This window comes from Pleurodeles waltl, chromosome 12, assembly GCF_031143425.1.
Source record: "Pleurodeles waltl isolate 20211129_DDA chromosome 12, aPleWal1.hap1.20221129, whole genome shotgun sequence".
Classification (NCBI taxonomy): Eukaryota; Metazoa; Chordata; class Amphibia; order Caudata; family Salamandridae; genus Pleurodeles; species Pleurodeles waltl.
The window spans coordinates 324833594-324849361 of record NC_090451.1 but is presented as its reverse complement, the minus strand read 5'-3'; the positions used below and the strand labels follow the sequence as shown (position 1 = coordinate 324849361).

General features: G+C 39.5%; 1 protein-coding gene across 6 annotated transcripts in view; it reads right to left on the bottom strand.

Annotated features, from left to right (window-relative positions):
- Positions 1-486: 486 nt before the first annotated feature.
- SALL1 (spalt like transcription factor 1) overlaps positions 487-15768 on the bottom strand; it is a 37242-nt gene continuing 21960 nt past the window's right edge. For all 6 annotated transcript variants that reach the window (XM_069216415.1, XM_069216417.1, XM_069216420.1 and 3 more), the window contains one exon: positions 487-2577. In XM_069216415.1, coding sequence (XP_069072516.1) covers positions 2137-2577 — 441 coding nt within the window. In that variant the 3' untranslated portion in view covers positions 487-2136. The remainder of the gene's footprint in view (positions 2578-15768) is intronic.

Below are 15768 nucleotides of genomic sequence, written 5' to 3'. Positions count from 1 at the left end.
GTTCCTGCAAGGAAGAGTACTGGGCATAGGGGATTGCCCATTACTAAGCCATGTGCCCAATATGTAAGCACACAGTACTCAATAGAATTGGCCTTTAAGAATAGCCTCTGGAACTTTTAATGCTCACACTAACTACAGGGCATGGCTTTCTTCCATGCCCTGCTGGTGCTGGGCAAATGGCATGGCTTTTGGCATAGAGGTCTACTAAGTACACTGTACCTTGTTGGAAATGGAGATAGCTTCCGATTATCCCTGCACTATCACCACAACTTAACGTATTTTGAGTTAACAATAATAATATACCCACTACTTATTTTATTATTATTGTCCAAGCAACGCTTTTCAAAAATGCATGAAGACGGGAAACAATGTTGTATTCCATTCACTTTAACGGAGGAAATGGTCACCTCAAAGCCCATGCTATTAAACATTTCTTAGTTAGCAGATAAAATGCTCTTAAATTTACACACTGCCTCATTGCAGAGGTTATACACCAGTGGGCAATTTATTGAACAGTAGTCAAATCGCTAGAAATGGTCTGAGAGCCCATCTAGTAAACATAAATAACAAAATATAGATTTCTCTCGACCAATCCTGCATCATCAGCAATCACCAACAACAAGGATCTTACAATGTCTGACTGGAGTTTGCCATCACGTACTAGTTGGCCACTTCACTATATCACGCCAATACATGAAAAAAAAAAACAGTGAATCTCAAAATAAATATACATAGTGCCATTAGAGCATATTCTAATGCCCTGCAATGTTCATTGTTCGGCTTAACCCCAGTGCACGCAAAATGTTCAGAATAAAATGCAAAAAGAAACATCAAGCCAGACAACTGGAAAAGGTTTGAGATAAGGTGTAATGGTTTCATTGCTAGAGGTGACTTGCAAGTGACTTCAGCTCTGTGTACCCCGGTCGCAAAACCATACACTGTTAATTGCCAAATGGTTACCTCATCGAGTAGCTAAGTTTGAAAGTCAAACTCAAGGTAACTGTGTACATGTGAACATGTTAAAAACACAGACACTAGTAGTTTTTCTCTGTTGTAAAACTGCTGTATTTGATTACTCAAGTAAAATTACAGTATCTCTGCGGTTAGTACGTATTAAATGTTTAAAAGAAACTGGACCCTTTTTCCTTTTAACTTTCTGAGAAAGTGCATGTAACAGTCCATAGTTTGCAATATCTAATACAAAACAAGAAAACTGCTTCCCTAGTCAAGAAGTAGGGCTTGGTCTTCAAAGGAACATATGTACATTTTAATGAAAGTGAATACTTCTCATTTTATATACAGGAGCATCTACATGTTTGTCCCCCCAGAAGGTTGTTCAAGATGCCATACTTAGCAGCATTGTGAAATTCCAGCACACTTTCTTTAATGGATATACCTACAAGGCAAATTATTACGTCTCAGTTCAACTACCAAAACAACACTTTTGTATTTTTCTCTGATAATCTGCGTGCGCGTTTCTGTACAGGAACATGTTGACATTTACAACGACTCAAGAAAAAGGAGCACAGTACAGAGAACTGTCCAAAACGGAAATAAACATATTTCGAGCTTTAAAAAAGAGAAAACAGTTTTAGTTTGAAAATAATAAAAAAAAAAAAATGAATAACTGAGCAACATGTAGAGGTTCAGACGATTCAATCCATGCTCTCCAAATCAAGTCGTTAGTATCTGAAAATCAATTTCTGGAAGATTGAAAAAGGGTTTCCCCCATTGATTGACATGTTCAGCAGATCGGAGTACACACTTAAATGCAAGCTTGGATCAGAGATGCAAATGCATTCCCAAGACACTGAATCAACACTGGAGTTCATATTAACTTGGGTATATAAAATAAGTTAATGCCAGAATGGGATCACCTAGCGGAACAAACTTGAAACTGCCATAAATGTTACAGCATGTTTACAACATCTCTAGTTGATTAGTACATAGTTCAAATTACATGGGGGCTGAAGTTAATGTCTGCAAAGATAAGGAAATGTAACTAATAAATAAGGTCTCTAGTAACTCTAGGAGTCACACCCGATACAAAACAAGTTTTTAATGTTGCACTTCATATACTGGAAAAAGCAACCGTGGGTTGCAGTACTTGTAGGAACGCCATTCATAAAGTGTATTCTAATTTGTTATCATTTCTTTGTTGTCCTCCACAAAACGGGTGAATCGGAAGGTTGTCACATTGTCATTGCCTGCCATCCTCTCCAGACCAGCTAGAGAGGCATTAGGTTCAGAATTCTGGAGCTTCTCCAGGCTTCCTGTTAAGCCACTAATGGGTGAATTGCCACCATTGCCCAAGCTGCCAGAAAGTGAGGGGATGCCTCCATTCTGTATGACGGAGATCTCATTGGTCTTCATGGCCAGTCCGTTGGAGAGAGCTGCTGCATACTGGTTCCAGAAACTCGACGGGTCTCCATTCCCTGACCTGGATATCAGATCTTTCTGGAAGATGTCTGGAAACTTGACTGCATTTCCTCCCAGAAAAGTCATTGGTCCATCCACAGAAAGTCGCCGTCCTCGCCGTGCAGGAGTGCTGTTCCACATATGCGTCCCCATGTGAACCTGTAAGAAAATAAATGGAGTAGAATAAGTGACAGCCATATCCCACAAGACTGAATAAGGAATCAAGAGTATTAAAACAAAAAAAAAATTCATACATTTGTTGGACCACTCCAATCAGTCACCATTTTTTTGTGCTATTGAAAAGGCACGCTTGTTGACTCTATTGTATTTTTTTTGTTTTTAAACAGGACATGCGGCTTCCCATACTTATATAAAATATCATGTTATTTACAAGAACAAGAGCAATGCAACCTTTTATTGGATGCAGGAGGTCGACATAAAGTTCTTCTTCTCACTTTTACAGATTGGATAGCCACTTGCACAGGGAAAATTGCTATGTCCATTTCCATTGCATTGGCGAGTATTGTATTTGACACCTTTCACCCTAAACCTATCCTTTGCAGACAGGAATAAAGTGTCCTTTCCTGCTAGCTCATCTGACGACCAGCCTATAGACAGGACAGCCTGAAAGTAATTATTCATCTTGTATTAAGGATAGCACTCCCTGGAGAAATGATCCCTCTGTAGAAAGTGCCCAAATGGTGTTGGAAAACAAAAGTGTATCCTATGCTGTAAAGTGATCTATAGGGCAATGCTTGCTATAGAATACTGGAGACACCAAACAAACTACGCTTCTTTATAGGTATTGCACAAATCGATTTATTGTACATTACAAACAGATATTTATTGACTTCACTTATGATAAAATGTGATGGTAAACATGTAGACGGGTTTCCGGAGGTTTCATTGTTTCTTTTGTCTGTTCTATGGGTATTTACAGAGTGCGGAAACCTTGATGCAGGCAAGCAATATTGCGATCCATACTGAATGAGTAATATACCTGATCAGTCACTAATGGCATACACAAATCACTTTGCATGATTTACGATGTACACAAGTGTGATCTTGCATAAATCCTGATTAGATGAGCATTCGCATTTTGTGTAATTTTTGTTTTTCAGCAGTTCACACTAAGCATAATATTCACTAGTGGGAGACATCTTCAAGCAGATGATGTCTATAATTACCAATTTTAACCATGTTACGTTAGAAAATGCACAGAAAATACACGAAACAAATACTGTGTGACTTTTGTACGCAAAAGCATACCTCATGTACAATTTACATGCGGATGATTACCTTAACTAACTGTTGTGATACATCTAAATTTTGGAAAATAACGTATTACACATGGAAAAATTAAGTGATTTGCATATCCTAGGAAAAAAACAATTTCGTTAATTTGTACTAATGTGATAATTAGCACTCTATAGCACACAGCGACTGTTTGTATCATTCAATATTGTTTTGCTGCAGAAGAGAATCTTTGCTTAGAAATTGCCTGTGCAAACAAAATATAAGCAATGATTTATTGCTGTTTCAAATCAATTCTGACGCAAAATGGAGCAAAACTGCACAGCAATACACTGTAGAATGTATCACCGATAGCCCCTTGGTAGAAAATAGCACCACTTGGGCTCATTTTGAAATTCAACACATTCTTTGGCAACATTTGTTCTTATTGGGGTTTCAAAAGGGAATTATTCCTAAGCAATAGGCCCTTCTAGGGAAGTTTTTTTCCTCTGAATAACTGGAGGTTTGATTGGTGCACTGAAAGTATGGGCGATAGAATCGATGAGGCACTAACTCAACTGGTACCTACTGATAACATTTGTAGGAGTTATGGTGAAAAGTTATAGATGTTTTTGATCGCCAGTTACATTTACTCCCCAATGGAGGATGAATTAACTGCCCATTAGGAGAGGTGTTGGACAACACGATATTAAAGTGTCAGCACTAGGGTTTTGTTATTCACTACTTGACAAATAATCAACAGTTCATTATAAACTTCAAATAGAGTCATTTGAAAAGTTGCCATCAAGTCATTCGCAAGTATTAAGTTACCCAGGTCCTGGCATCCAACGACTTCTTAAGGTAGCAGTTTTTCTCTGTGGTAAATATTACTACCGGTAGCACATGATCAATGTCAAGGTAACATTCCATCGACCGCTGCCAAATGCGTATATTGGAAAACCCAGGATCTATGATTTCAGGAAAAGAAAACGGCTTAATGTTTGAAAAGCCTGCTTGTTTTGATTTTTCCTGGTGGCAGTTCAACCTGGGGCCATAACTTTAAACATCTGGAATAAGATGCACAAACCTTGATGTGGTCTACATGACCCATAACTTTTGGTCAAAAGATTAAGCTCATTTGGTTCAGGACCAGGCTTCAAAAATCTGCTTATGTGAATAGTGTCAAAATCACAAAATAAAAATCCGGCAGGTATAATGAACTGGCTGAGCATAAACGCACTTGTGTGTGCAGTGTATCACTAAATTATACAATATGGTTTCGCAAACAGTTGGGTGTGAGATGTGATATATATGGGCAGTGTAGTCTCTCACTCAGACTATGAAAATTGTTCGTTATGCGTTTATTAAAATAATAATATGACCGCGAAACATTGCATTTCAATATACTGAAGTATCTGCAGGGTGGCTATTGCATGGATCACCTCTCCCAGGACAGACTACTAGGTCTGGACACCAAGTCCAGGGTGAAGCTATAAATAGGCATACACAAATCCATCTGTTTTACATGACAGAACTCTGTGTCTGAAATGGAGAGAGTGAGGTACAGGTACAGGGGATACATTGGGATCAGGGAATGACATTGAAAATATGTTTTCATAAATCTTCTACAAGGCTAGCACAGTTACAAATGGTAAGGGGTTTCTGGATGTCTGTTGTTTTTTTGCCATTCCTAATTTAGAATTAACTCTGTGACTAATTCGACTCTTCCCTTTAGTGAGGAAACTGTAGTATAATGGTAGAGTTGCTTGATATGGGGCGAGGCAGAGCACAGAATTCTATTTGTCTCTTCCAAAGTATTTGAGGCAATGTAAATACATTTTTTCTGTACAAAAGGACACACTGCCTATTACAACACAATGTGTTTCTACCTCTTTTCAACCTTAAATCTACACATAATATACTAGCCATCAACAGATGTCCTACACTCTTAGGCCCTCATTATGACATTGGCAGGAACTGAGGCCGCCCGCCATTGTCTTTTCGCCATCGGGCCACAATGGCGGCCTGAACCCCGCCGGCCCAATTTTGAGTTCCCCGCTGGGCCGGCGGGCGGAAACCGTGTTTCCGCTAGCCAGCCCAGCCGTGAACAGGGCCTTAACATTGCAGCCGGCTCCTAATGGAGCCGGCTGCGATGTAGCGGTGCAGCGGGCTCAGCAGCACCCATCACGCATTCCACTGCCAGTAATTCATGCAGTGGAATGTGCGATGGGGCTGTGCAGACCCCTCCCTTTGAGTTCCCCATTCCGCCAGCCTTTCCATGGCAGTGTAAACCGCCATGGACAGGCTTGTGGATGTGGACTCGTAATCCCCAGGGCAGCACTGCTCGCAGCGCTACCCTGGCGGATTACAACTGCCAGGCCTGCCAGGCTGCAGGCTGGCAGCAGCCTGGCGGTGTCGGTGGTTGGACCGTTGTCCCCTTAATGTGCCTTACTTATTTATTGCATGTGTGCACCATTCTATTTTCATATTCACATCTCTACAAGCATTGGCAAAGCCAACAGGTCGTGCCTTTGGGGCCTATTGGCAATGTTGTACAGGCAAAAAAGGAAAAAAAGTGCAACGATGCTGCTACTTCATTTTGTAGATGTGCGCATGCATGATAATATGAATGCACATGCGTCATTACGTATGTGCACCTGCAAAATGACAAAATCATTTTTTTATTTACTAATGTGAGATGGAAAGAACATTTACAAAAAGTAGTGCAAAACACTTTTTTGAAATCTAAGGCAGCAAATTGCGGCCTGATCCCCACCAAAAATAAAACACTTACCAAAAAAAGCGAGAGAGGGTGTGGAGGAGACAATGGAGGAGCTGGTGAGGGGGAGCAATGGGGAAGGGTTAAAGCAGCACAGAAGGGAAAGCAACATGGGATCACACAAGTGACAAAGCACCACAGAGTGTGGAGGAGGCAAGGAGATTACCTGGTGGAATAAGCACACAAGAGATATAGCTTGCAACACAAGGGATACAGCAACAAAGAGCACAGTGGGGTTAGGTAGTTGGGAGGGGCCAGGGAGACCGTAACCAAAATTAAAAAAAGTAGTTACCTAAAAAGAGAGAAGTGGAAGAAAATGAACCAACCAGTCAGAGAAAAAGTGAGGATGCCATATTCCAGGGGAGGGAGAAGCACAAGATGGAAGAAAATCAGAGTAAAAATAAAACCAACTAATGGTAAGCAATGGGCAGGCTTTAAGACCCGGTAAGTTCTTTGTAAGCCTACAATTAGTGCTTTCCAACAGACAGCTTGTGCTATGGTAGGCTTGATCTAATAAGCCATCCATACTGTATTCACCATTACCTGTTAACATTAGCAACTAATAACAAAAAAAGTAACTTTTACTGAACTTTAAGCTCTTACACAAGTGTTTCTGTATGTCCAACAATAATAAAGATAACAAATGACATAAGTTATATTTGACAACCATGTATTTTATGAACACTTCTTTCTGTAGAAGAGCCATATACATTCAATATACGACTCTGCTTCAATATGATTTATAGAAGAGATGCAAAAAATTAAATAAAGCCAAAGGGCTGAAACCACCCTCCATTTCATTACTCAATCGCAAAATTAAACATTCCTGTTATACATGGATGGAGGTATTGAAAATAATGAAAATAGCTGTGCTGGGTTACAAGGATATGTTGAAGACCCATTGTTAAAACTGCAATCAGCATTGTTCTAAAAGTTAATGCACTATACAATCTTTCTTTTCAGATACATAAGAATATTAATGTGTACTAAAAACTTTTTCTTGGTCTTTCATGGAGACTAAATGTGCTTTTTCTTGGTGGTTCTGGGAAAACAGGTGTAAGAAGCCAAGGGACGCAAAAGGAATAAAGCAGTAATTGCAAGAGAAGCCTAAAACTTGGTTCAACAATGTATCCAATTATAATAAATACGAAATACAAAGCTCTTTTTCTAATAGGCCCAGTGACAGGCCTTTTCAGAGATCGACTATTATACCTAAATGAATAAAAAATGCCTGTCCTTCAAAAAAGAGAAAGTAGGAAGGAAAAAGAAAAAAGAAAAGAGAAATGTCCCTCAATCACGCCACACTGATGCCAAATGTGAATCCAGCTGTTAATAGGCTAAGCAAGTAGAAAGCAGTCCTGCCAAACAAATCCAGCAAGAACACATCAGTCAATCATTCAGTGCCACAGATATGGCCTGGGATGAATAGCAGCACCGTAAAAAAATTCCCATATTTACATTTACACTTCGTCATTTATAGCAAAGCAGGCCAGATGAGCTGTTTCCAAGCTAATGTTAGATTGTGCTTTCGGGACTATGGTCCTTATTTAGAGTTTGGCAGCTCAGGAGCACCGCTGAAAATCAGTAAGACTGCTACACCACCAACTCATGGCTTACCCGCTTCATTTAGTCGTAGGCGAAGTGCCAGGGTTCCAGTGGTAGAGACTGACCTGGCTTTCAGCGACAGCCCACCACACAGCCACAGGTCATTGTATGCTGGAAGACCTGTCCTACTTAAGTCGGGCCTTCTGATGACAGTTATCCCACTGGAAATCACTAAGAAAACCCTGGTGGTCTTGAACAGTAAACACTAAAAATATTCCCTCATACTAGGAGAAATCTCCCCAGGAGTCAGGGCCATTTTTTTGATGTTCAGAAACAAACTACACCCCTTCTTCTTGGGTTGCCTCTTAAAAAGATTTGCTGTGTAGGTTCCAAACAACATCGACTTCTCTGCCTTCACAGAAACTGCTGCAGTTGCTTGAAGACAGTGATATTCCCTCCTAGGCAGGGAGGGATCTATCAATATGCTAGCTGGTCCTACAGCAGAGACATACCCATATCCTCTTCTGACCTGAAAGGTTGGCACGCAATTCACTGACTTCTAAATGACTCCCTATGGGTCCACAGGACAGAGAACAGTAAAAAAGGTCATAAATATGTTTGCTTTATATTACCACCATCTCTAGAAAAAAAAGTAACAATCACACTAGAGCTCAATGCCAGTGTGGCTGACTTCCTTAAAATACACAAAAACACATGAGATGTGGTACAGACAAAGCAAGACAATCAAGGCAAGGATTCGACACACAAGGTTTAAGCTAAATCTGTATCTAAGACTGAAGGATAAATTTGCAGCTGTTTTAGTAGTGGATCAATCTGAATTGAAGGATCAGCTCAGTAAGCTTGGCAATTTTGTTAAGAAAAGCAAATAAAACACTGCTTGCTGAAAAAGTAGGTCAACTAACGGAGCTTACCTGGAGAGGGACACATTTTCTATTATAATGTGAGAATCAGAGGCCGTTGCCTTATTATATCTGAAGAGTTGTTTATTAAGTAACTAAAGAAATCACACATTCAATAATGTGCTTGGGTAAGCGGAAGGTGTCTTCGAGTGCAGGTATAAATAAATATGACTTTCCATATGTCCAAAAAGGAAAAAGCGTTTTGTAGCTTCATAAGGACGTCATGAATCCTTCCAATGTGGCAGGATTCAATAAATATAACAGCAGATGTGTTTTTTATTTTTTGCACGTTCATTGGAAAGATGTTCTCTCATAGCACACTATATAATGAAAGTTGTTTTCCAATTGTTCTACAAGTTGTAACTATGTTTTAATTCACTTTTTTTTAGCAATATTGGTCTGGCATTCCTGTTTGTGAAATCCTGGAATATGTGTGGAGAACCCATCAGTCTGGCAGATTTTCCACAATTGCAAAATTAGCATTTGGGACATGCATTTAGAGCTGGACGGGTCACTTTGAAAAACTATGTAACCGTGACAAACACGTGTATGCAGTTATTCACAGATCTATTTCAGGTGGACTTCTACTCTGTGTCACTCTAGAGCATGGGTACTCACAAACTTTTTCTCGGGGGCCAAAATTGCAGTATGGTTTGCGGCCGAGGGCCGCACTGAAGTGACAGCGGGGGTGGGGTGGCCGGGCTTACAAGGGGCACAACCACCCCGCTATACGATAATGGCCGCCGTACGTAAACATAGAGGAGGGCCGCGGGAGCATGCGCAAAGAAGCCACTATTGCGCATGCTCCCGCGGCCCTCTTCTAGGTTTATGTACGGCGGCCATTATCATATGGCGTTTGTCCGACATGTCCACGGGCCGCCCAGGTAGGTCCGTGGGGCCGTACTTTGAGTACCACGGCTCTAGAGTAAGTGTTTGTCCAAGGAGGGGAGAAAAAAGGGAATAACCCCATGCACAAAGGGAGTATTCTTAACAAAAGTTTATTTGTGCCAATGTACAATATGGCATGGTTTACTCAGGTGGACTGTCCACCTCATGGAAAGCCATATGTACTTTTTTGCCTAATGGAAAGTCTGCATGAGTAAATTTTGCAAATTGGTGGACTGCCGAAACTTTAAACTGCCATGAGTAATCCTAGAATTCTTTTTTAATCCAATAATATAGTATGTATAAATCTACTGGTGTAATTTTTTTATTCGACTTGGGAGATTTTGTGAATCACGCACTTTGTGTTTATTACTGATACTTCTATAGAGCTTCAGATGTTACAGTGCATTTTAAAAGCTAAAATGTTAGTGGTATAATTTGAAAAAGCATATGCAAGTACCTACTGGTTATGGGCTGCAAAGAGGTAATAAAGAGCTCCATGGCTTAAGTGTTTGATTTTGTAGCACTTTTTTACTCTGCATAACATGGTCCTTCTTTAATTCTATCTAAATAATGAAATAGGTGGATCTGAATCAACCACATGCCCTTGACTAAGAGACCAAGGGACCATCTACAAACAATGAAAAATGATTTAAAGGATTGCGGGAATCATTTGACCACAGCGGGTAATACTACTCTGCTGTCCTAGTAGGCTGCAGCCTGCCATTTTTAGAGATCTTTGCCTCCCAGGAAAAGATCAGTATGCCTTCAGATGAGCCAGAGTGGCTTCTCTGAAGGCACTCAAAGTCTGTTGAGCATCCATCAGGTTTCATGCGACCACTCAACACATTTCTTTGTTTTTGAAAAAACAAAACAACTAAAGTGGGAGTTTGTTTTTGTAAAACAAAAAAACTACTGACCCTGACGTCCTGGGAGTTTCTCTCAGGGAGTGGGGATCAGTTTTATAGATATTTGTGACTGTCATGCTTTTACTGGCAATCCTGAAGAGACAAAAATGTACATCAGACCTTCCGGTCTAAGTAAGGCAGCTGGTCTTGAGGTATATATACCAATAGCCCAAAGTTGGTCAGGTCATTGGTGTAAGATTTCTGCCAGCGGAGGCAGTGAAAGCCCTGCTTGAAGAAACAAGATGTCCACCTGGCTCCAACAGAGCCTGTCGATCCTCAGTTTGGCACACATGCTACCCCACCATATTTGGGGCAGAGCACCCTACTTGTTGAGGACCCCGGCTGCTTGGCATATTGAAAATTATTTATAACTCTCCCTTGACATTACACTGTATATTTAGCTGCGGTTGTTAAAATACAAGAAAAGGAACAAATAGACAGCCCTTTTTTATTAACCCAGTGGAAATGTAATTTTAGCAAAAAAAGTCACACCACTGTGGTTACAAGAAATTATTAGCACAAATCTGTTTTTTATAATTATTGTTGCAGTCATTGTCATCATCACCATTAGTGATAGCATTAGTATTGTTGATAGTAACAGCAGTAGCAGTATTATTACTATTACATTATGATCATTATCAATAGTAGTACTAGTTCCAATATTTTGTCATCATAATTAAGGGATTGTAATGCCCTTGTGACAACACAACATGGTGGGTAATGAAAAATGGTCTTGTATCATCAACCCTAACATGCAATGCTTTACCAACATTAAAAATATGAGAAATAATACCAAACAGAGACAAACAGGGGAAGAAACAAAAGCAAGCCAGGTTTTTCTGGATGGGCGCTGTAAAGAAGGAAACATGAAACGATACCAAAATAGTAGTTCAAATTAATCATATAAAATGTTCAAAGATATTTCATGCCCTTGCACTACTGAACTGAACGTGGTACCAAGAGAAACACTGTGCCTTTTGACGTGTTGATGGGTGATTCACTCTTCATCTAATTGTCTAATTACAATGTCTGTAGGCCAAGAGCACTGAATCCTGATATTGCTTGGAACCTTATTTTTTCTGGAGTTGCTGTAAACTTAAACCTCATTTCTACAAAATATTCTACGATTTCGCTCTCAACTAATAGGTATATTATTTTTAAGCCTAAATTAATTTGGTGATAGTTTTTTTTTTTTTATTCCCTCAGTAACCATACAGGAAACTGTTACTTGACTTGAAGTTCAGAAAGGATGAACCTGTACTGACAAAACCTATTTCACTGTCAATATTTTTAATAAATATATCATTGATTACAAAATAACGTTTAGCTCTACAATGTTCAAAGTTATGCAACAAAAATGCAGAACTGGTTCATGCTCAATCGGTTTGTAAAGTCATCTCATATATGTCTTTGCTATTTGATCCCTTAAATTGTCGATGCTTTTTTGTGTATTAAATTATTGTTGCGCCAAAAATAAAGATTAAATATCTCCCAAAATGAAATTCCACTATGCAGGCTAAGACCTGAAAGGCTACTCTTCACTGCTGTTTTACCACTTAGTGCATGAGTGCGAGGTAGTCAAGCTCCACTCAAGAGAAGAAGCCTTTAAATCATGGCTAAGATCATCGTGCACTTGTGCCCAATTAGGCAGGTATTTCCTGGAACCGCCTAGCCTGCTCAGTCCAGTATTCAAGGATGCTGCAGTGCGTGGGCATATATTCCAGTGCTGTCTTTAACACTGAAGGAAGTTCAGATTACGGGTTGGCCTGTATGTAATATCTTGGGTTAAGGCAAACTGACACCCAATCGCAGTTCATAGAAGAGTTTACAGACAGGAAGATGAACACTTTAAACTTGTATCTCCTTCCAGGTAGATTTCAATTTGAATGATATCAAAAAGGCCAGAATCTAGGCAGGGGGTGCGCACCAAGGCATAGCGCGCCTCCAGGGCAGGTGCAGGCCGGATTGGACCGGTTAGGGGCAGCGGCCCAACAGTGGGTGCCGTGCAAATTTTAAAAACTGCACTCACCCCACGGGGTGAGACGATTAGTTGATGGGGGCTTGGTGGGGGCTCCTGGGGCTGAAAAGGGACCACAATGAATGTAATTCCAGCTGCAAAGTCTATGACTGCAATTACAGATGCATATAATCACATGCCCAATTAAAGGAATTTTAACACAGGTCAGGACAGAAACATTACTGAGCAGCCACCCGCTAAATAGTGATGGCTGTTTAAATTCACATCTACTGCACTGTGCTGTGGATAAATTATTGGAAGATTTCAGACAAATCTGCATTGTAACGGGGTATCTTACGGACAAATATCTCAACTTGCACAATAACACCTCTGAATACGTAGTGGCCCTGAGACACTGTCACTTTTCGATTCACATAAGGAAGCACATAGAAATCAATGGTGGCATTAACAGCTGCAACAGCACAGAGATTAGATATATTACAACTATCTCAATACATGCGGACATTAGAGGATATTGGTGGCTTCGGTTTGGGAGTTTGTATCTATTTCTGCTTTGACTACCTGGCTTGCTCAATGTCAGTAACAACATTCAGATGTGTCTCAACCAAACAGCAAGACTGCGAAAAAAAGTGTGACGATTTTTAGACGTTCAAGGAAAGCTACTTGAGCCAACGCTGAGCTAATTGCTGAAACTATTCTGCTATATGTTCTGGCAGATGACACTGTGCCAGACTAGGATTAAATGCCCCAAAATGTGTAGAATGTGTCTAGAATGAGAAGTTACTTTAGGATCACCACCTAATGACATTGGTTCATCCCAATTTTAGTAAAATTAACTGAACCTCTGAGAGAGTAGCTTAGGCAAATACATGAAAGGACATAGACAAAACAGCATGAGAATTTTCAGACAAAGAATAATTTTCTTCTTTTTACTGTATTATGGAAAATGTTGAACCTCTCACAACTGTCATGTGTGGTGACTCCATCAGGATACAAAACACTAGGCGTGTGAGGGGTAATTACACAATGTTTACATTCTTTCCCCTGGCTTAGAAAATTACCTAATAATAAAAGATTAATAAAATGTGTATAAATAAAGTGCCAAAATGTACAATTGAAGATTTGAAAACATACTGTAAATGTCAAGGAATTTGAAATTGAAGGATAAAAATTAAATTAGTATCCTCAGATTGATTTGTGGGAGCAGTGCTGGTGCATCAAACAGAATATAGTATGGACGATGTATGGCTTCAATTTAATTTCGAAAAGCTTCAATCTTCCTATTAAAAACAAAAATATTATTTTTATTTTATTTGCTTGCAAATTAAATAAAATCTATTATCATTCGTCTATGTGTTTGGTGAAATGCTTGTTTCTGTATTTTTTGTGTTCTGTTTTGCGGTTCAAATCATCAACAATGTTTTTGCCTGGGTCCCTGGCTTCCAGTAATGACTCAGTGAGGGGTCCCTGGATTCTAATAATGGTTCAGTGGGAGTCCGCGGGTCGCAGTAATGATAAAGCCGGGATGCTCAGAAGTCAAAGGTTTGGGAACCACTGATGTACATCATTGCCAAAAAGTACTGTCATAGCCAATAGGTTTCACAGAAGAGACACATTGACATTGAAAATGCTTATTTTAGTAATGTTTGGTGTAAGTGAGCTAGAAACCAATTTATTTTTGTTGAAATCGGCAAGATGGAGTGGGTGGTGAAACTGTGACAAGTGTGGTAATCTTTACAATTATGAGGAAAAGGAGCAGAACCGATAAATTCCAGTGTTGGTAGATAATGGTATCTATTCACCAGCAACCACTCCTTATTTCTTGTCTGAAAACTCAGGAAAAAAAAGCAAACAGCCCTGGGAGGTGAGGTCCTATGATTCATGCCAGTTCGCTAACAATATTTTTGTGTGACACAAGCAGGCTACTCCCAATTAATGTACCACAGAGAAATTACAGAATATATTCTTCCGTTGCTTCTCGTTTTACAAACTGTACTGACAAAACCAGTAGGGGCGGGCGTACACCTATCGGCATTGTCACTGTATGGTTGCTTTAGCATTCTATGGTGGCCAAATAATTCCAAGATACTGTTACATGCATTTGGACACATGGGAGGCCATCTTGCATATTTTTTTGTGAAGATATAAAAAAAAACTTCAAAGATGGGCACTGTAAATGGGTTTCCATTCACATGCACTGGTGGCCATTTATTTTTGTCTTAGTTAGACCAGAATAAAATCCTAGATTGCCACCCATACATCAGCAAGATGAGAAGGAGAAAGTGTTATCTTTTTAGGAAATTTGACAAATTATTATGTTTATCATTTGCCTATTAATTGCTCAAAAGAACATTTCACCCTCCCTCCCACTGTCGTTGGTCTTCGAGCACATGCAACTTTAACAATGTAAGACGTAGGACACGATGACAATGTTATCTTCTGTGAAAATTCATCTCAATTCAATCAGAACCACTGTAACATTTGTAGTGTTGTATTACTGTCTCCTACTCTCATTTAGGTGATATTGTTTCATATATTTTGATTAAATGCATTTGTAAACTATCTTCGATGTATTAGTTAAGACTTAAGTGTCACATGTCATTCTACTTGTGATTCTAATATAGGGCTATATTACAGCACAGTCTGATGTCAGACGTTTTTAGAAAAACACAAACTTATCTAGTTAGCAAGAAATCTCCCAAAAAACAGAACCTAGGCTGAAAGCAACTGGAACACAGCAGTTGAGGACGAATAAGTAACAAGATATAATAGAGCAATACTCTAATGCTTTGCAGAATATATGGTATTCAATGATGAAACTATGTGCCCGATACACTAAGGTAAACTTAGATGTTTGGTCTAAGTTTATGACTTTGGAAATTCACAAGGGGCATTTACGAGTAGTATCTTTACATCCACACACTGTAAAATTTGAACCTGGGTTTGAAGAGGTAGCACATGAAAAGGTTAGAGATGCTTCAATTACAAGATTCAGACAAATGCTATTCAGGTAACAAGAGCTAGCTAGTTGGTTGTTATTTTTGCATTATTGTAGTTACTGAGAAATTAATGGCACATGCTACAGAAGTGGGTGCATGATCT